Source organism: Electrona antarctica (genome assembly GCF_951216825.1).
Source record: "Electrona antarctica genome assembly, chromosome: 14".
NCBI classification, from domain to species: Eukaryota; Metazoa; Chordata; class Actinopteri; order Myctophiformes; family Myctophidae; genus Electrona; species Electrona antarctica.
Window position 1 is genome coordinate 9,243,964 of NC_136795.1, and position 23,243 is coordinate 9,267,206.

The 23,243-nt window shown below is 44.7% G+C and overlaps 1 protein-coding gene across 1 annotated transcript in view; it reads right to left on the reverse strand.

Moving 5' to 3' along the window:
• Nucleotides 1-325: 325 nt before the first annotated feature.
• The window catches only part of LOC306936315 (voltage-dependent calcium channel gamma-3 subunit-like), a gene marked incomplete at both ends in the record, with an annotated part of 25,185 nt that continues 2,267 nt past the window's right edge, over nt 326-23,243 (reverse strand). Inside the window, 4 exons of the mRNA XM_079519804.1 lie at nt 326-855; nt 6,243-6,383; nt 9,639-9,722; nt 10,069-10,106. Of these exons, the coding sequence (XP_079375930.1) occupies nt 326-855; nt 6,243-6,383; nt 9,639-9,722; nt 10,069-10,106 (793 nt within the window). The remainder of the gene's footprint in view (nt 856-6,242; nt 6,384-9,638; nt 9,723-10,068; nt 10,107-23,243) is intronic.

Here is a 23,243-nt window from a genome sequence, read left to right on the forward strand (position 1 = left end):
CACGCACGCACGCACGCACGCACGCACGCGCGCACGCACGCACGCACACACGCGCACACGCACACACACACACATGCACACACGCACAACCCTAACAGCGCTCAGGATATCACAGTTCAAAGGCTCAAAAATCACAGTTCAAAGTCCACAGCTGAAGTTTTTCCACCTGAACTATGCCCTCTGACCCTGCCTGGTACCATACTGCTATTGGTCAAAATTCTATTGAACTCCTCCCCCTTCCCACTGCCTTCGCCACCACCACCACCACCATCATAACCGTCAACCTCCTCTAATATGCTCAGGCGATATTTGTGGCCAGCACCTCTCAAACAGGCGTGGTCCTGCGGTTGGGGTCCTTGCTGTATTCCTTAGTGAGCGTGCTGCTCTGGAGGAAGTCCCGCTCGGAGTTGAGCAGGCCGCCCATGCCGCCGCCGCCGCCCACCTGGGCCGCCTTGCCGCCGCCAGCGTTGCCGGGCTCGCGCGGATTCAGCGTGTACATGGGCATCTCGGAGGCGGCGGGCCCCGTGTAGCCACTCTTCCCCAGCGGGGACGTGTCGCGGCTCGGCACCTCGGACGAGCGCACGCTGGAGCGGCGGCGGAAGCGGTAGCGGTAGGACGGGATGCGGCTGAAGGCGGACTTCTTGATGAGCTCGGTGCGGGACTTGGCGCGCTGCTTGCGGTGCTTCTCGATGAACATGTGCACGGCCAGCACGCCCACCATCTCGGCCATGATGAAGGAGAGCGCCCCGAAGTAGAAGGACCAGCCGTAGGAGTAGGACTTCTTGCTGTCGCTCTGGCCGGGGTCCCCGGAGTTGGCCGAGATGTAGACGATGATGCCGATGATGTTACTGAGGCCTGGAGAGGGGGCAGGAGGGGTGGTATGAGAGAAGTAGTTGGAATTTAAAAACAGCTTGCTATACAATTACGGATCCCAACCCTGGATAGGATGCAAACCTGGACTTTCTTACAGAAGTAGCTATAGTGAAACACTGGGAGTAGGGATGGGAATTATCAATTCATTCATTAATTGATAGTTGATTGAAGTTTTGATAACATTATCGATCGATTAACCGGTTAGTTGATAAGCAGCGTTTTTGTAAAAAATCTGAGAATCTTAATTTCCCTCAATGTCTAACATAAAAATCTACATTTTGCTGATACACAGAAAGAATATAAAAGGCATATTATAATTCTTTAATCAAATATTTATTTGACCATTGACAGTGGCAATACAGTGGCAGCTTTACATTCACAGAAAACCACCCAATGATAGAACCACAGACTTTTCGATTAATTACAATGAATTATTAAATGTTACAGTACATTTAATTGACTAATTTCTTAACGGCGATTAATCGATTAATGATTCACTATTAACATCCCTAACTGGGAGACAGCGTTCACACTCAGCATTGTTGATATGAAAGGGGAGAGAGCTCTTGAAGGTGCACGGACTCAAACTGTCTTATTATATTCATGGCTGTTCAGTAAATGCCTGTTATCTTTTCTCCCTTTCTTTTTCTGAAAACGTTTGAGCAGGGACGTGCACACATAGACATCAAAGGGGGGCATTGCAGCCCCTGCCCTTTTACCCGTCTGTAAAACAAAGCTGCCCTTTCCAGACCACGAATGCAGCATTTACTATGGTGAAAGAAATGCAAATGCCACTCCTTTCCATGCCACGCCGGAAGGCAGCAGCGTTCAGGAGAATTGCTTTTTTTTCCCGCCGAAGTCTCCTGAACTTGAACGCAGCATTTTGCGTTGAACAAATGTGTTTCTAAATCCATGTCGTACAGCGCATCTCCACTATAGCTAAAAGAGTGCTGGGTTGCGCCCCGAAAATACACTCACAACGCGTCGCAGCGCGACACGTTGTGAGCTATTTTGTCCAAAAGTGCCCTCTTACAGGATTTCACTCTCTGCACGTCTACTCTCTGCACGAGTATGTGGGGCCATTTACTGCATGAGCTAATGCTGGGATATGCTAAATATCACCATCCAATGTTGTGTTTACTAGGTTTAATACATGGTTAGGGACAATGTGATGGAAAAGAGAGTGAGTTTTCATTCCGCTTTCATCCATGGTCCAACCGTCTATAGAAAGAGAAGAGAACAAGAACAGGTGGAACTATTTGAAATAGGGCATAGCAGTGGGCGTGGTTTTCTGGTTCCACTTGAAAATCGGCCATTATTTTTCTCCCATATAGATTTATAAAGATATTTGTATAAATTATTTTAAGTCTATAGAAACAAGCCATCCAGGATCCTGGTGAATCATGACCATAAAACCTTTGATTCTGTGAAAAAATGAAAATGAAAACCGCTAAACAAAGAGTATACATTTATTAAATGTAATGTACCGTATTTTTTGTAAATCTCTATGGGAAAAATGAATGGCGATTTTGATACCAGGGGCCACTATTTACCAAAACTAAAGATTATTTTTAGTTTTTGTCCACAATTCCATGCTGTATTTAGGAGAGATAACAGGCAAACGTTGATCAAAAATAACAATTCTTCTACATTTTCTAATTGTGTAGATTCTTGAAAATTATGTAATTCAGATGTTTAACAAAAATGTAACTCTTGTGAGTTACAAATGAAACCAAATGAACCCGTAAAGGGTCCATTTGGTTTCATTTATACGCTCTCAAGAGTTAAAGATCTATAATAAGGGTCCATTTGGTTACCAACTCTCCATCATTTAGCTCAGGGGTGGGCAACTTTGACGATGGAGAGGGCCACTATATTTCCACACTCACTCCCTAGGGCCGTCGTAGCAAAAATAGCCGATCTACAAGCTCAAAACGCGTCGCGCTGCGACGCGTTTTGAGCTTGTAGATCGGCAATTTTTGCTATATTCGAATTGAAATCTTGAATTTTTGCTATTTTTGAATTTGAATCCTGAAAATTAACATGTTTATGTCATTTCAAATGCCTTTTAATTATACTTGTTTTGAGCATTGAGCTACTAATTTAGACTGAAGTAATTACAGCGGGTCATGTTGGCATGTTGTGGAATTGTAACAGCTGAAACCAATATTATATCAGTATTCTGACATTAACCTGAGGGCCGCATTAAGTAAAGGTGGGGGCCACATGTGGCCCCCGGGCCGCCAGTTGCCCACCCCTGATTTAGCTGGAGACCACCTGGAACCCCCTCAAGGACCACTGGTGGTCCCCGGACCACTGGTTGAGAACCACTGCCCTATATAGAATGGGGGAATAAAAGAGAACGCCGATCTCATAGGAAGTGATACACATAGTCACAGTCTCACAGAGCAACAATGAAAACTGATGATGACAGAGAGAGCGATGGAGTTGTGAGAGAAGAGAGGGAGAGGAAAAAATACCAATGTGAGAGAGGAGAGGGAGAGGAAAAAATACAAAAAAAAATGTCTTCTACATCCTGACAGTTTTCTGAAAAAGCTATGTTTCTATGTCAGTCGTTCTTCGAAGCTCGTAGCGCGCCACTCGGTGGCGCGCTATGAGCTTGTAGATCTGCTATTTTCCAATAGCTAAAGTTTTTTTGTACACTTAAAGGTACTGTAGCTAGAGAGAGGATATACCAATGTGAGAGAGGAGGAAAAAAACCTGAAGAGGTCTAATTGTGCACAGCTAGCCCCTCTCATCCCATTAGCTCAGAATGCGGTGCTCACGCAAGGTGGCAGAGTGCACGGAACAGGAACAATTAAACTACACCTGTAATTAGTCAGACTCAACCGTGCTACTGTTGTGGTAAATAGTTATACCTATCTGGTTTCATGAATTCACTACAAGACCCAATGGGACACTACATTCCACTGAACAGCAATTATCGCGCCGTGCGTGCGTGCGTGCGTGCGTGCGTGCGTGCGTGCGTGCGTGCGTAGGTGCGTGTGTGCGTGCGTGCGTGCGTGCGTGTGTGTGCGTAGGTGTGTGTGTGCGTGTGTATGTGTGTGTGTGTGTGTGTGTGAGAGAGAGAGAGAGAGAGAGAGAGGTAGAGAGACACTGTAAATGTGTATTTACCAGGATGTTGCAGCAGCAGCATGGTATTCATGTTGATTGATTATTCTGCCACATGCACAGACTACATTTTTAAGACTGCCGCTTCTGTATGCTTTGAGCATCTAATGGGGTCCTTCCACAAACATCTGAGCCCGACGCTTGTCAGTCTGACAAATTCCCCCGGTCACACATAGACAAACATACATGTTTACCTGTGCATGCATGGGCTTCTCTCCCGAGGCGCCAGAAGGCGAGGAATTATTCACAGTTCAAATATAGCAGCGGCCACAGTGTTTGTGTTTCCATAATGACAACAGGAATGTTTTCTAATTCTATTGAGTCATTAGGAAGTGAATCTCCTCTCAGGTCTCCACTCTGGAACATGTCTTTAAGCCATTTTGACCTGAGATCAGATTCTTAAAAATGTCTTCTACATCCAGACAGTTTTCTGAAAAAGCTATGTTTCTATGTCAGTCGTTCTTCGATTTTTCATAAATAGCAGACCTACAAGCTCGTAGCGCGCCACTCGGTGGCACGCTATGAGCTTGTAGATCTGCTATTTTTCAATAGCTAAAGTTTTTTTGTACACTTAACGGTATAGCTAGCACAGAATGAACTCTTCTCATATGGTCTGATTACAGCAACAAAAACTAATTTTGACGCACTGGAAAAAGGAGGCGGCTCCTGCATTTAAGCATTGGCTAAATGAAATGACTAGTACACAACAGGGAGAGACAATTTGATAAAGTTTGGCTGCCCCTTGTCCATTACTTGAGTATAGAAACAATTAATAGACAGGATACCACTGATATGGTTGACTGTACGCCATTTTCTTTTCAGATGTTTTCCATTTTTTCAAATTACTATTTTATTCTATAGTATGCGGTGTCACTGAGCAGTATGGGTGGGAGGGTTGAGGGTTTTCTTTCTTTTTTTTTTTCTATAAAAGAAAAATGTAATTCATATCATAATGTTTGTGTAAAAATGTATAATCTGTACAGGTACTGTAGCTAACTAGCTAATCACATAATGTTGAAATACTGTATGGTGTCGTGGTGATAATGATTCATGCATTCCAACATTCTATAGCTCTCCTCTTCATAAGAATTGACATATAGGGAGAGACAACGGTCATCTCTGTGGCAACACAGCAGTGTATTACAGCAGCAACTCTTCAGTTTTACAGATGCAACTGAAGAGATAAGAGATGTACTGTATATAGCCCAAACCAGTAGTCTTCAAAACCTTTTTTTTTATGCATTATAGGCCATGGACCCCCAGAACTTTGAGATTGTACAAATGGAACCCAAATATTTGGTTCAATTTGTACACTCTAAGTCAGAGGTTCCAACCTCTGACTTAGGTACGCAGGTACGCAGGACATGTCCCACTGGTACGTGTACCAGTGGTGGTACGCAGGACATGTCCCACTGGTACGTGGTAATAGAAAGGTTGGGAATCCCTGCTTTAAGTAACCTGGCACCAGCCCTGAATCGCTATAGCCATGGCCATTAAAACAACATGTTCTGGCGATTCAGGTCTGGTGACTCTGTCTATGGCGGTGTAAGACAACAAACATGGCTGTCCCCACTGTGGTAACTTGCGACCGCATCGATCTGGCTATCATATCGGCCTAGATTCTTTACAGAAACGACAGGTTTTAGAACAACATCTTCTGACATATTTTACCATGTTTGTTTACATGCTATAGTAGCGCTCGTTGACAGTGTTTGTTTGGTTAGCAACCGGGTTAGCCACAGTGACAATGACAACATCTGCTTTGCTACTATTTTGATTTGTTGGTGTGAACCAATCGTCGAAGACTGCCGCTTTGGCAACGCCCCTCCCAGAAACTGCTGCTGTGGGAAGGGCTTGAGTGTCATGCAACATTTTCAGGGTTCCCGACTTGTACGGCTTCATTTGGATCCTAACTATCAATCATTTAGCTTGCAGACCCACTGGAACCCCTGGGGGGGTCCCTGGGGGGGTCCCGGAATCCAATTTTAGAACCACTGGCCTAAACAAGATGCAATCGATTAATGTTGAAGCCACTTGCTGCAGTTGGTGGCCATCTTGCTATATGCTGTAATCACTTAAGCCCTTATATATATGTTGTTGTGTGACAATTAGTGAACAATCTACAAGCTCTCACACACACGCACGCACGTACGCACACATACATACACGCGCACACGCGCACATACACACACGCACACACACGCACACACACACAGCGAGGCTGTGTAGAGCCTAACCTGCGGAGACAAAGAAGATTCCAGCGCTGAGGATGACGTTGTGGCGACTGCGGTAGAACTCACTGGCGGCCACACACAGCCCTCCCAGGAACAACAGACCCACGCTCATTATAGGGAAGATACTGGAGGCACGCACCGCACCTGTATGGACACACACACACACACACACACACACACACACACACACACACACACACACACGTGTGTGAGAGAGAGAGAGAGAGAGAGGAAGAGAGCGAGACCCAGACGGGGTGTGTGCACATGCAGTGTTACATACAGGGAACTGGAGTTACAGGACATGCTTAATTGAGCCTGAATAGCTCATTTTAAAGCCTTTAGAGCAGCACTACACACAGCTGTGATATCTGTCTGTCTGTCTGTCTGTCTGTCTGTCTGTCTGTCTGTCTTGTCTGTCTGTCTGTCTGTCTATTTAATTTATTTATCTAATTAATTAAAACATATAATATATAGGCTATATACATATACATAGCCTATATATATATATATATATATATATATATATATACAACACATGAACACTGTGTGTGCGTGTATGCACGTGTCTGCTTGCTTGCTCGTGGATTCTTAAAGGTGTGTGTGTGTGTGTGTGTGTGTGTGTGTGCGTGCGTGCGTGCGTGCGTGCGTGCGTGCGTGCGTGCGTGCGTGCGTGCGTGCGTGTGTGCTATGATGTTATGAAATCGAGAAGGATTCATTTGTCATTTCCTCATACAGAACCAAGCAGTGACATGTGCTAGTGTTAGCCATGAGGAAGCTCCGCACAACACTGTCCTGTTCGCTTGTTCTACGCAACAGCGTACCAGCATGATTGACAGTTTCAAGTGGCCAATGGCCCTGTGAGGCCCCTGTGAGGAGGATAAGCCCCACCTCCGTGCATGGCCCACACCCCTGGGCAGTATGAAATGCCGGTCACTGGGTCCCTGCTCCCCATTGGCTGGCCAGCTAACTGGCCTGTGATCTGATTGGCTGCCTCTGGGGATGTTGCCCTGGTGTTCAGTGGAGCAGTGAAAATAAAAAGAGAAGAACAAAAACAACAACAACGCAGCGACTGCATTATTCCTCCATTTCGTCGCGGTCGGGGGGAAACATTGTATGTCCACAAGACTTCCTTTATCATCATTATGATTATTAGTAGTAGGCCTGGCCTAGTATTATTTCTGCAAATAAAAATAGTGAAAATAGCTGATCTACTGTACGAGCTCAGCTCACTACTCATTCACTAACTTATGTGTGACAATCTTGCACGATGAAGCAGGGCATTGATTTACGAAAAAACACAAAACGTTGATGAATGGAGATACAATAGTTGGGTTATAGCTGATACTTCTGTGGAGAGCGAAGGTCCGTTTCTGAGTGGATTTTGCCATCTATGAAGGTTAAATAACAAATGGAGCTCCCATGCCCCTCGCAAAAATGAGAGCAAAATGTGTTGCATCGCTCCACTAGCCTGGCTAATAAGCCAGACTCAAATCACACTGTCGTGTGGTATTTGAGTCTGGAGATGCTGTGTATGGATCTTGTTTCCCGGGGGGTGGGTTCAAACATTTTCTCTTTGGCGCAATTGGTCAGAGCTACTGTCAGTCAAAGGTCTCAAGCATTGAAAGTCACTGTACCAAAGCCCGCCCATATTGCATACCGTGTCCCGATTGGCCACACCAGTTCTCTGGTGTAGGAAATGGGCGTACAATTGAGCCTCTCCAGACCGTAATCCGCCGGCAGGCAATTTATTTTTGCCAACGGCTGATTCGGTCTGGCTTATTAGCTAGGCTATCGCTCCACAGCCTAGAGGCGCTTGTTGCGCGATCCTCGGTGTTGCACAAAAGTGACACGTCATCGAAAATGTTCCCTGCCTGTTTAGCCGGCGACAACGAAAATCTTAAAACGTTAATAACTCGTGATCTAAATCATCCCGTCTAATTATGAAAAAACATCCTGTGTTTGACGGGCCCCCGCTATCCAGTCGCTAGTCTCGTTAGATTTCTTCTTACTTCCCGTTGTTGTCGATCGCATCGATAGTGTTGTGGCTATTGTTAGCTGCTATACACACACATTCACAACAACATCCGGTCCGTCGGTAAAAGTGGTCCGGGCGCTATAAACGATGGGCACATTGTATTAATGGATTAAATAACCCCGGGCCCTTAAGGTGTTAATTAATGGTGGCCATATGGATTTTCGGCTCTCACAAATGTTGCTCTCATTTTTGCGAGGGGCATGGGAGCTCCATTTGTTATTTAACCTTCATAGATGGCAAATACACTGAGAAACGGACCTTCGCTCTCCGCGGTCATGGAAGTATCAGAAATGAGCCATGCAGCTCCAAGGTTTCTGCCAGACGCCGACACTGCCTTCTGTTTTATCTGTTCAGTGCTCTGAGCATGTTCTCTGCATGCTCTCAGAGAACATAACAGAGAGCATGCAGAGAGCATGCTCTCTGCATGCTCTCTGCATGCAGAGAGCATGCTCTCTGCATGCTCTCTGTTATGCAGAGAGCATGCTCTCTGCATGCAGAGAGCATGCTCTCTGCATGCTCTCTGTTATGCAGAGAGCATGCTCTCTGCATGCTCTCTGCATGCTCTCTGTTATGTTCTCTGTTTCCTGCTGCATTTCATCCGATGGGGTGAACAACACATCCCATCTTTTATGTCCTTCTCTCTGCTTCGCTCTGGAAAACAACAATGTTCTGCCTTAATGCTGCCACATCATCTCTAGGGTGGACCCCTGTCTGTCTGTCTGTCTGTCTGTCTGTCTGTCTGTCTGTCTGTCTGTCTCGATGTGTTGCTACATCTAACATAGAGCACCGAAGTCCTGACGTCACTCGCTCATCCCTCAGATTCCCCCCATGGTACACGGAATTCATTTCTCTATGGAAAATAACATGGGGGCGTCTTAAAATCGTCGTATTGTGGTCCAAAAATAAACAAGCTGTCTATGCGGGGAGGTGTCTCTGTATCGTTGTCTATGCGGGGAGGTGTCTCTGTATCGTTTGCGACAGTCAGTCACTCTAGCGAAAATGTAACTAATTCAGGAGCAGTAACAATAGCGTTTTCTCTCACTCAGTTGATTCTTCATAGAGTGAAACGGCCGGGATGACATGTTTATTTTTCAAACATAGTTCTTATATGAGGAGATCTAAAATCCCCCTATGTGGATTACAATGCAAATAAAAAGTACATGAACATGTGGACTTAGCGCCCTCTACCGATATTGACGTCAGACTTCGGTGCTTTATTGTCTCTCTTGTGGATGTGTGGCTACAATGCAGCCAGCTTCATTGGACTCTCCCTCTTCTTCTCTATGTCTGTTTACCTGTGTGTGTGTGTGTGTGTGTGTGTGTGTGTGTGTGTGTGTGTGTGTGTGTGTGTGTGTGTGTCTTACGTAGGAGGTATTCAGCAGCATCTGCTTCATAATCAGTAGCTTCTGGAAAGTGGTCGATCTTCTTGCACACCCCTCGATACGTCCCTGCGTCCACGCGTGCACGCGCACACACACACACACACACACACACACACACACACACACACAGTAAATATCATAATTGCTATATTTAACCCATCCAATCAAATGATCAATTGTTATTCATTTAAGTTTGTGCGATCATGCGGTCCATTTCTTATTTCACATAACGTGTGTTGTAGGACAAGCCCATTTTCAACTGTTCGCAGCTTAATGGCGTTCTAGTGGAAGCTCTTTGATGTGTGTGACTACACAGTGGGCGTGTGGCCAGCCCTTCGCTGTAGCTCTCTCTCCCCAATGAAACATTGGAAACAGTGGATATAGGACGAGCCAGATAGAAAAGCTCACTCACTGAAGCCATTTTTTTCTTCTCCGACGGATCGGGTGCGGCTGCATTGGAACCCAAAACGAGATCAAACACATTTTTACATCAGCAAAAACTGGGAGAGAATTGTATTAAAACATTGCCCGAGGAGGTGCACTGCACAAAATAAACAAACCCGACCGACATACATCGACGGGAGGCTTCTGCTGTGTGCCGCTACTCGCTGAGGCTGCTGCGTTGACATCAGACTGTTGAACAAGGCATGAACATGAACTCCCTATCTACAGAAACCTTGTATCTGCATATTTCAATTTATGTTTTTGCGTGAACTAATGGCCTATACTTCATCATGAAAGTGTGTCGCTCAAAAGCAGTGAAAATAGCAGATCTGCAAGTTGATCGGCTATTTTCGATCGTCTATTTTCACACTTTTTAAAATGTTTTAACATAATAAAAAAGGAATGGATTCTGACATGGTCTACATACAAGGTTTCCACCCCACAGCAATGCTAGATTGGATTACAGCCCTCATGTAGATTACGTTCACGCTTCCTTACACAGATTTACCTGCCCTGGTTTTTACCCTATTTTATTTTATTTTATTTTATTTTATTTTATTTTATTTTATTTTATTTTATTTTATTTTATTTTATTTTATTTTATTTTATTTTATTTTATTTTATTTTATTTTATTTTATTTTATTTTATTTTATTTTATTTTATTTTATTTTATTTTATTTTATTTTATTTTATTTTATTCTTCCAAACTTCCTCTTGGCAGCATGTTACGCACACATGACACACCTGCTGATGCTAATGTTTCTAAAATAACATTTACACACCTGCATAGGATGCTAATGTCTATAATATGTAGCCTATACAATACACCTGCATAGGATGCTAATGTCTATAATATGTAGCCTATACAATACACCTGCATAGGATGCTAATGTCTATATGTAGCCTATATACACCTGCATTGTTTGGTTATTTATGGGTGTGCGAGATTTGTACTCATAATGAGAAATTATATATTGGGTCAGATTGATTGGAGATTAAGCAGCTCCTCTAGAGTGGGAGAGCTCAGGTCCCCACATTCCATTCTACAAACAGACCGGTGGTTTTCGGGGGTTTTACGGCCTTCTCCTGTTGTAAGACAGGCCATTATTGACTCCTTTTCACAGAGGAAGTCAGCTCAGCTAGAACATACAATATTGAAGTAACCAATCTTTAATTCCTCTTCAATTGTTTAAATGTGTTCTAATAACCTATTATATATTGGGTTGGTAAAAAGGCTAAATGATAAATACCTGTAATAATCTAAACAGTTTAATCTAGGCAGAAGTAGTGGGCATTACAGGGATTGTAATAGGAGCCGGCGGCTGTAGCCAGAGGTGCAGGCAGGATGGTCAGTGGCATATGATTGGCTGAAAGTGTTAGCATGAAGGTGTGACTTCAGTCAGGGCCCACTGTGACTATATGCTATGTAGCACAATATTAGAGTTAGATTCACCAATACCATCGAACGTGATACATGATGTCTAGGCAGAGACCAGCGGTATGTATTTGCTATATATTATATGCTATAAATATGTGATAGTACAGTATTCATAATTGATGTAATATGATGTTTAGATTGTAACCAAATGTCATTTATGTTTCTTTTCTCCATTGACTGAATGATAAGGTAGATTTAAAACCACTTAATGTACCATTAATGTACCACTTAATGTGCCACTTAATGTGTCACTGAACTAAGTCTGAGAGTCAACAATGACAAGCTAAGCTGTACCATGATCTGGGAGTCTTAGAGTGTAAAATGATAGTAAACCCTACCGACAGAGTTAGGATAGAACCACAGACCAATAGGACCTGTAATCCAGGCCGGGATACTGTATTCATCTTGTGTTGGGGGGAAGTGTGAACAGAACGTGTGAATGTATGATTGTAAGTGTTTATAATTAATATGAATTAATAAAAACCCTATAAAATGCACGTTTGAGTTCATCAAATATAAGCTATCATTGGAGCATTTAGTTCACTTCTGTGCGTGTTAGTCACTTTACTCTGCCTAGTGCAAGGGCTGGTCGGAGCCTCGGCACAACATCGCCAAATAACCGAACATGCATGATATCTCTAAAGAACATGTAGCCTTACTAGCCTACACACCTGCATATGATGCTAATCCATCTATAAATGCATCAAGTCTCTGTACGTCTGTAATGTGCGACATAACTCGAAAGCCGACATACGCAGCAAGCTGCCAACTCGCGCTCTGATTGGCCGAGCGACGCACCGACGTACGCACGCAGTGCCCTGATTGGTCGAGGGTAACAGTAATAACTGGGTGGGGCATGCATTTCCAACTTGCATCGCTTCAAGTAGGCCAGTGCCCAACAACGGGCACCGCTCTAATATACATCTGCATAATGCTATACGTTTACCTGTATATCTTTGTTTTATTTAACCTGCTTCTAAAGTTCATCTTTCTCTTCTGCTCTCACTCTACCTCGAGGCCTCTTCTCACCGATCCACGGAATACTATACAAAAATGATGGAGCGAGCACAAGAAAGGGATTTTCACCCACTTATTCTTTATATCTCTAAACCCATGCGATGTGACAGATAAACCTGACCCTGACTGTGATGTTTGTTTTCACAGAGTGAGCGTGCAACACAACGCAGACGCCATTGCTGTGCTGCACCTGGGTGAGCCCCTCCCCCTTCTGCCCATGCTGTCAGTGACCCCCTCCCTCCCCCTCCCCCTTTTTCCACCGTTAACATTCCCCAGGGGTTCTTTCTGAGAAAGCAAAGCCTGGGATGCAAGGCTAGTGACCTGTAAGGACATACACTTTTCCACCCGACCCGGAATCATTCCAGAGAGATGCCACTGCATGTGTTACGGTAACTGATCCTAACCATGCTTTAACCTATAGGTCTTAGAGAAATGCACTCGAGTTACTTAGATCTGTAATCGGATCGCTTTTTCTACACCAAATCTCTTAAATCTCTCTTATAACCAATCTCACAAGCTCACAAGTGAGCTTGTGGGTCTGCTGTAACATTCCCCACCACAATACGGATGCTGGCGTGTAAGTGGTTAAAGAACGCACTTGCTTTTTTCGCTCTAATGGCCACAAAAGGAACAAATACACATGCTCACACATAATATAGTACAGTATAGTCCATACATTCACACATATTATGCACGCACACACACACATATCACAACACATTACATCACATCACAACACATAACATGGTGTGCATGGTATTGACAACTGAGTGTAAGGGGGGGATAGAGATGAGGGTGAAAGTGCAAAGCAAGAGTGGAAAGAGAGATGGAAGCAGAAAGAGAGAAGGACCTAAATGAGGGAAAGACAGGAGACAGAATAGAGAGATGAAGGGAGAGGCGAGGAAGGAAGGATAGAGAGAGAGAGAGAGAGAGAGAGAGGGAGGGAGAGAGAGAGAGAGAGAGAGAGAGAGAGAGAGAGAGATGACAGATGATGCAGGACAGAGCTGTTGCCCTTAGGCTCTGTGTGGGAAACACTAATGAAATGCCTTATCATACCCGGCATGTTCACACGCACGCACGCACGCACGCACGCACGCACGCACGCACGCACGCACGCACGCACGCACACACACACACACACACAGAGCCTCATTAAAGTGATAGGCTACATGAACACCATCAATCATGCATGTAAGTGAAGGTTTGTAGGATGTCAGCTGATGTGTATGTATACTGTCAATATGTGTATGTGTGAATGCACATACGTGTGTGTGTACCTGTGCAGGTGTGGTGTGGTGTGGTGTGGTGTGGTGTGGTGTGGTGTTTGTGTGTGTGTGTGTGTGTGTGTGTGTGTGTGTGTGTGTGTGTGTGTGTGTGTGTGTGTGTGTGTGTGTGTGTGTGTGTGTGTGCGCATGCATGTGCATGTGCATGTGCATGTGTTGAGGTATCTTGTGAGCTGCAGTGTGTCAGGCTGTAGGTGACTCATCCATCTTTGCACAAATCCCTCCTATTGCATTTCCACAGGAGGAGAGAACGCACCCCCAGCGCCCACATCGTTCCCTAGCGGGAATCGAACCCAGGACCTTCTAGGCGGCGGCGGCGCTATACCGACTGTGCCACCGTGCCCCGACTGAGTGTATGCTTGGTCCACCACTGCTGCATATAGCGAGTAAATAGCAACCAACAGTAGAAGACTGCGGTTACCGTGGTTCAGTCAGACAACTCACGAATAGATTTAACCAATATTTATTATAGAATGCACATATGATATTTGACTTGGCGTTCAGCGCTGCTGCATTTTCTCCCTGCTCGGCGTGATTGAACACCATCATAAACCATTAAGAGCAGGGAGAATAAACCCCCCATGGGGAGCATATATAACAGAGCCCACCGGTGGTGCTGGGGTGGTGGTGGGAGCAAACATCACATAACAACCAGGAACCATATGCAGAGGAAGGCAGGAAGTAGCCTGGCTAAGAGCATGCAGTCTAGTGAGCTTAAGTAGCCCGCCCAATTGGTCAACTGCTTGCAACATCAGCGAATGACGTGTGGGACTTGCACACCCACATAGTAATGCGGCATGTTAACCCCTTGAGTATAGAGCGTCGCAGTCCCGCCCCCTTTCATGACGACACCAGGCCCAGGAAATAATTCCCAATGCATTTTTCCCATAGACATTTCAAAAAGTATTTATTTAAAGACCTTTTAAGCGTCGTACAAAGCCAACTCGAGTTGTGACAAATCATGACAACAAACACAATATTTTGGACCAAACAAATCATTATAAAGAAGAAAAACAACAACAAAAGTGTTGTGATTTGTCACAACTCAAGTTGGCTTGGTACGAGGCTTAAAAGGTCTTTAAATAAATACTTTTTGAAATGTCTATGAGTAGAGGAAAATTAACGGGGAATCATTTCCTGGGCCCTGGTAGGGGGCGGGACTGCGACGCTCTATAGTATGCGCCTTTGAGCATGGCATGAACCCCCTCGAGTATGTCTGACTGAATTAACTCTGCAGGCTACGTATCATTTATACTGGGAAGCTCCCAGTGTGCTCCTAATGCTAGTTATGCTAATCGAGGTGTCCACTCTTCTTATATGCACGTATACACACCCACCCAAGCTACAGGAGAGGATGATACATAAGTCGGCAGCACTGACCACAAGGCTACGACATAAAGAGAGAGAGCATTGTGATTATAAAGCACAAAGGTTGTGATCATGTTAAAAAAAAAAGTGATTCCACCAGCGTTCTTGAACGCTGGTGGAATCACTGTATTTTTCACGTCAAACAAATTAATAAAAACCCAAACCACAGTCATTTTTAGTCTCTCTCTCTCTCCTCTCTCTCTCGATGGCTTTGACTGGTCGCAGATTTTTATATAGCTCTCTACTCCCCCTAGTGGACATATCTACATTGTGAAATGCGCAGATCACGCAAACCTCTGCAAAGATAATTGGTCAAGGTCAATGGCCCACAGCTGTACATGCGACACACACATTTGAACATGTGGCCTCTCACAACAATGAGGGATGTGCTTTTTTTGGGGGGGGGGGGGGGGGGGGGGGCAGTGGCCACTACTGTAATATGTCCACTATAGTCTACCTCATGTCATTCTCTATGTTGTTTCTCTGCATGGGAGCACGTGCACCTCTCTCTGCCCGCCATTCTTCCATGTATGGTCAGGAGTGGTGAACTAACTGGTTAATGTTATACCAATGTGAATAGTATTTGTAGTATAGATAACAGTAGCACAATTTTAAATTTGCACCCTATCCCTATAGCCAGAAAAATAATGAAGTCTGTGTGTTTGACTATAGGGCTTGACTGGATTGCTGAATTCCTACAATGCCCATAATGCTTTGGTGCACTGCCCCTCCTTTTAGAGAGGGGGGAGGCAGTGTGGAGGTGTGACTTAGGAAGTAAGTGAGACCACATTTTCATGACAAATGTTTGGACAGGAACTTGGCGTCATGACTAAAATATCTTAAAAACACATATTGCACACATAAACCCCCCCAGGAAAGTGTTTCTTGTGTCCTAAACATCATAAAAATAAGATCGTGTTTCAAAAGGGGTGCAGTGGCCCTTTAGCAGCTGTATGAGTGAGAGCGCTGCAATAAAGCAGCATCTAGAATCAGTTGGAATTCTCCAGGAAAACATACGGTAATCTTTCAATCTAACATGCATGCACACACATGCACACTATGACATTATGGAAAACTACCGTAAATGCTTGATGAATGTATTGTGCGTGCGTGCGTGCGTGCGTGCGTGCGTGCGTGTGTGCGTGCGTGCGTGCGTGCGTGCGTGCATGCGTGCACGTGTGTGTGTGTGTGTGTGTGTGTGTGTACGTGTGTGTGTGTGTGTGTGTGTGTGTGCGTGTGCGCGTGTGTCATCAGTATGAATCGCTAACTGTCACATAGGCTTATGTCAGGTGTCATAACAGGCCTATGATATCATGATTCAGGACACGCACGCACGCACGCACGTGCACGCACACACGCACTCATCACATGTATGAGTAGGCTATTGGCCTTAAGCTCATATGACCATTCATCTGAAGTAACATTCTGCACTACACAATATTCTATACTAGATTTACAATACAATATATCTTTCCTGCCGGGCAGACACCTTTCATCTCCTCTTGTATTTCAACATTTGACGTTTTCTTTAAATCACTGAATGCCCACTTCATTCTAGAAGAGCAACAGCTTATCACCTTCTCAGTCCTTTTATGACTCACAGCATCGGTAAAATAAAAGTCTTGTTCCTAACAAGACTGGGAGCACTTGAAAAAAAGGACATCACAGGGGGCGGGGGGGGGGGACAAACAACATGACAAACGTTAAGCGCATGAACCCTAATGCCCCCATTCTGGGTGAACAAAAGATTGGCTTTGTCTTAAGTGCTTTTTTGTTCCTTGTAACTTAACTACCGTATTTGTTTATGTAAAGTGTCACAAAAAAGGATGAAAAACATAATAAAGACAAGGTACATTCGGCAAAAATATAGCAGATCGGCTATTTTCGGCAATTTGGTAAAAGGCCTAGAGACCCCTGGGGTCTATAGTATAAAATAACCTAGAGACCCCTGGGGTCTACAGTATAAAATAACCTAGAGACCCCTGGGGTCTACAGTATAAAACAACCTAGAGACCCCTGGGGTCTACAGTATAAAACAACCTAGAGACCCCTGGGGTCTATAGTATAAAACAACCTAGATACCCCTGGGGTCTACAGTATAACAGTATAAAATAACCTAGAGACCCCTGGGGTCTATAGTATAAAATAACCTAGAGACCCCTGGGGTCTATAGTATAAAATAACCTAGAGACCCCTGGGGTCTACAGTATAAAATAACCTAGAGACCCCTGGGGTCTACAGTATAAAACAACCTAGAGACCCCTGGGGTCTACAGTATAAAACAACCTAGAGACCCCTGGGGTCTATAGTATAAAACAACCTAGAGACCCCTGGGGTCTACAGTATAACAGTATAAAATAACCTAGAGACCCCTGGGGTCTATAGTATAAAATAACCTAGAGACCCCTGGGGTCTACAGTATAAAACAACCTAGAGACCCCTGGGGTCTACAGTATAACAGTATAAAATAACCTAGAGACCCCTGGGGTCTATAGTATAAAATAACCTAGAGACCCCTGGGGTCTACAGTATAACAGTATAAAATAACCTAGAGACCCCTGGGGTCTATAGTATAAAATAACCTAGAGACCCCTGGGGTCTACAGTATAAAATAACCTAGAGACCCCTGGGGTCTACAGTATAACAGTATAAAATAACCTAGAGACCCCTGGGGTCTATAGTATAAAATAACCTAGAGACCCCTGGGGTCTATAGTATAAAATAACCTAGAGACCCCTGGGGTCTATAGTATAAAATAACATAGAGACCCCTGGGGTCTACAGTATAAAACAACCTAGAGACCCCTGGGGTCTACAGTATAAAACAACCTAGAGACCCCTGGGGTCTACAGTATAAAACAACCTAGAGACCCCTGGGGTCTACAGTATAAAACAACCTAGAGACCCCTGGGGTCTATAGTATAAAACAACCTAGAGACCCCTGGGGTCTACAGTATAAAACAACCTAGAGACCCCTGGGGTCTACAGTATAAAACAACCTAGAGACCCCTGGGGTCTACAGTATAACAGTATAAAATAACCTAGAGACCCCTGGGGTCTATAGTATAAAATAACCTAGAGACCCCTGGGGTCTACAGTATAAAACAACCTAGAGACCCCTGGGGTCTACAGTATAACAGTATAAAATAACCTAGAGACCCCTGGGGTCTATAGTATAAAATAACCTAGAGACCCCTGGGGTCTACAGTATAACAGTATAAAATAACCTAGAGACCCCTGGGGTCTATAGTATAAAATAACCTAGAGACCCCTGGGGTCTACAGTATAAAATAACCTAGAGACCCCTGGGGTCTACAGTATAACAGTATAAAATAACCTAGAGACCCCTGGGGTCTATAGTATAAAATAACATAGAGACCCCTGGGGTCTACAGTATAAAACAACCTAGAGACCCCTGGGGTCTACAGTATAAAACAACCTAGAGACCCCTGGGGTCTACAGTATAAAATAACCTAGAGACCCCTGGGGTCTACAGTATAAAACAACCTAGAGACCCCTGGGGTCTACAGTATAAAACAACCTAGAGACCCCTGGGGTCTACAGTATAAAACAACCTAGAGACCCCTGGGGTCTACAGTATAAAATAACCTAGAGACCCCTGGGGTCTATAGTATAAAACAACCTAGAGACCCCTGGGGTCTACAGTATAAAATAACCTAGAGACCCCTGGGGTCTATAGTATAAAACAACCTAGAGACCCCTGGGGTCTACAGTATAAAATAACCTAGAGACCCCTGGGGTCTATAGTATAAAACAACCTAGAGACCCCTGGGGTCTACAGTATAAAATAACCTAGAGACCCCTGGGGTCTACAGTATAAAACAACCTAGAGACCCCTGGGGTCTATAGTATAAAACAACCTAGAGACCCCTGGGGTCTACAGTATAAAATAACCTAGAGACCCCTGGGATCTACAGTATAAAATAACCTAGAGACCCCTGGGGTCTACAGTATAAAATAACCTAGAGACCCCTGGGGTCTACAGTATAAAAAAACCTAGAGACCCCTGGGGTCTATAGTATAAAACAACCTAGAGACCCCTGGGGTCTACAGTATAAAACAACCTAGAGACCCCTGGGGTCTATAGTATAAAACAACCTAGAGACCCCTGGGGTCTACAGTATAAAATAACCTAGAGACCCCTGGGGTCTACAGTATAAAACAACCTAGAGACCCCTGGGGTCTATAGTATAAAACAACCTAGAGACCCCTGGGGTCTACAGTATAAAACAACCTAGAGACCCCTGGGGTCTACAGTATAAAATAACCTAGAGACCCCTGGGGTCTATAGTATAAAACAACCTAGAGACCCCTGGGGTCTACAGTATAAAATAACCTAGAGACCCCTGGGGTCTACAGTATAAAACAACCTAGAGACCCCTGGGGTCTATAGTATAAAACAACCTAGAGACCCCTGGGGTCTACAGTATAAAATAACCTAGAGACCCCTGGGATCTACAGTATAAAATAACCTAGAGACCCCTGGGGTCTACAGTATAAAATAACCTAGAGACCCCTGGGGTCTACAGTATAAAACAACCTAGAGACCCCTGGGGTCTATAGTATAAAACAACCTAGAGACCCCTGGGGTCTACAGTATAAAACAACCTAGAGACCCCTGGGGTCTATAGTATAAAACAACCTAGAGACCCCTGGGGTCTACAGTATAAAACAACCTAGAGACCCCTGGGGTCTACAGTATAAAACAACCTAGAGACCCCTGGGGTCTACAGTATAAAATAACCTAGAGACCCCTGGGATCTACAGTATAAAATAACCTAGAGACCACTGGGGTCTACAGTATAAAATAACCTAGAGACCCCTGGGGTCTACAGTATAAAACAACCTAGAGACCCCTGGGGTCTACAGTATAAAATAACCTAGAGACCCCTGGGGTCTACAGTATAAAATAACCTAGAGACCCCTGGGGTCTATAGTATAAAACAACCTAGAGACCCCTGGGGTCTACAGTATAACAGTATAAAACAACCTAGAGACCCCTGGGGTCTACAGTATAACAGTATAAAATAACCTAGAGACCCCTGGGGTCTATAGTATAAAATAACCTAGAGACCCCTGGGGTCTACAGTATAAAATAACCTAGAGACCCCTGGGGTCTACAGTATAAAACAACCTAGAGACCCCTGGGGTCTACAGTATAACAGTATAAAACAACCTAGAGACCCCTGGGGTCTACAGTATAACAGTATAAAATAACCTAGAGACCCCTGGGGTCTACAGTATAACAGTATAAAACAACCTAGAGACCCCTGGGGTCTACAGTATAAAACAACCTAGAGACCCCTGGGGTCTACAGTATAAAACAACCTAGAGACCCCTGGGGTCTACAGTATAAAACAACCTAGAGACCCCTGGGGTCTATAGTATAAAACAACCTAGAGACCCCTGGGGTCTATAGTATAAAACAACCTAGAGACCCCTGGGGTCTACAGTATAAAACAACCTAGAGACCCCTGGGGTCTACAGTATAAAACAACCTAGAGACCCCTGGGGTCTACAGTATAAAACAACCTGACCCCTGGGGTCTATAGTATAAAACAAGTACACCGTTCAAAGTAAAGAAAAGAACATGCATGGCAGCCGCGTGCATTGCGGTTCAGTCAACTTCAGTGGAGAAGTGCCGTGGTGTTAATTTCGGTTCCACTTTCAATAGGGTTTTAGTTGTTAAAGTATTTGTGTTCATTCATTTGGGGCAACGTCAATTCATTAGAAAACCCCCTCCTCTTCACTCTATCATTCTGCCTCTCCTCTTCCCCACTACTGTCAAACTTTACTACATATTGGGAGAAACGGCTGAGCTAGTAGTAGTAAGCGGACTGTCTGCCCATTCCTCAGACATTTTGTGTTTCCAAAAGAGTTGAGAGTGACGGATAGTTTTTAAGGATAAGTTTCGTCAAAGCTGTGCAGTTATCTGAAAATAACACACCAGCAAGCAGCAGCACCTAACAGGCCATGTTTTCAGCCAACTGCCATTTCATCTGCCAGGGCAGTTCTTACAGAGTTTGACTCAGGCTGATATGCTTCGGTTAGATATGCTCGGACAACAATTCATGTTTGGCTGATAATCTATATTGTCACTGTGGGGCAGAAACCTTGCATGTCGAAAACTTTTCATGAACTGTGGATCCAACTAGAAACTATTTAGTAGCAGCTCTTACACTGTTTCTTGTGTTATTTTATAGACCTGTACGTGCCCGTCGCAGTCGGCCACCATGCCTCCTTGGGAACGATGCAACTTGGGAACCTAATGATATACGTTGTCATAGCACCCGTTTTAACTGTCAGCCGTTGTCCTACATGGAGATCTGTGTATGTGCCTGTGTGCCTGTGTCTGAAGACTGCAAAGTGACTGTGAAAAGTGTACTTGGCAATCAATTCGGCCCACTGGCAGAGCCTGATTGGTTGAGCCTCAATTGGCTGAGGCAGAGGCTGGAAATTGCACAGGTGAAAGGAGTTGGCCTCATTAGGCCCACTGGCAGAGCCCGACCAGAGCCTTTTGTGGTGGTTCTGGAGAACTGTGGGTCCGACCGACTCTATACCGGACACTGCACTCCCTGCGGGGGTGTGGATCACGTGTGTCGAATGTGAAGTCGGTGGGTCAAACGGTTCTCGAGTTACGTGCATTACACACACACACACACACACACACACACACACACACACACACACACACACACACACACACGCAGACAGACACGTGGCGCATTTCGGGAGAAGAGGCCTCCTTCCGCTCGACCTTAACCACTCCCCCCTCCTTATCAATCATCCCTCCTTCCTTATCAAACTCACCTGCCTTCCATTATCTCCTGGCCAATCCTGCCACAATCACCACAGTATAAATACACCTGTGCGCCGTCAACTACCTGTTCTCACTGCATACGTGGTCGAGAACAATCCCTCCATCCACCCCTTCCACCTCCATCTCCAATTCTCCATAATCACACTTCTCTCCTTCTCTTTCAGGAACCCGGGCAATACCGGAGCAGAGACGTCCGCTCTCCGAGCGCGCATAAACGGCGTCCTCTCCAGAGACTACTCCCCCACCCTGAGTCTCACCCATCCCGGGTTCCCCTCCTCCCCCCATTTATCATTCAATAAACTGTTAAACTTGAGCGAAGGTGTTGTCTCTTACTAAGTGAATAGTAGGGTAAAACAGTGTTCAAAAGTAAATCCTACTCACGAGATACATGACATGTTCTGGAAAGTTCTGGGATGTCCTGGAGGGTTGTGGAATGTTGGACGGGGAACCGTTGAACTGCTTGCTATTCTGGAGCCCACGGTGACATAATAACACACTGGGCCGCGAGAACAATAATAGAATTTATGAACCATAAGTGAAATCAATAAAGCAAAGCTGTCAGCGCCCCAGGGCATGGAAATATGATCAGGTTTTTCATCTCTATTCAGCGGCAGTGCTTATATGAGGATGTTGTCACAACAAAACAACACGTGCAAGCACACACACACACACACACGCACGCACGCAAGCACACGCGGACACGCAACTCACACGTGCACACAATTGTGTTCATTGCTATGTTCTTTTTTTGGGCAGCTGCCACTATAGAGTAATAGAGTATATCTTGTTTCACCCATGTTATTTTCTCTGTTCTTTGGGAATGTGCGTGCAAGGTTTTCATGGAAATTGCACCCTGTGCTCATGATTTGAGCCATTTGGTTCAAAACGGGGGACTCCTGCAAACTTTGAAGGCCAATCTAAGCCAATCACGATGGAAATGTAAAAAATCTGAAAGACATTGTTTGTTTAATGACTATAGAGATACTGTGTACCGATTTGCCTGATGTTCGGACAAAATCTGCAGGAGCACTATCAAAATGTGTTTTGCTATAACAGGCCTTTCGGCCTGGTGGAGACAATAAAGACTTAAAGGTGTCTCTCTAGCCAGTGATGTGTGTGAGGGTGAGGGGGATTTCATGCAGATGGTCACTCACTCTTCCTCTCCCCTTTTCTCTCCTGCCCGCCTCTCTCACTTT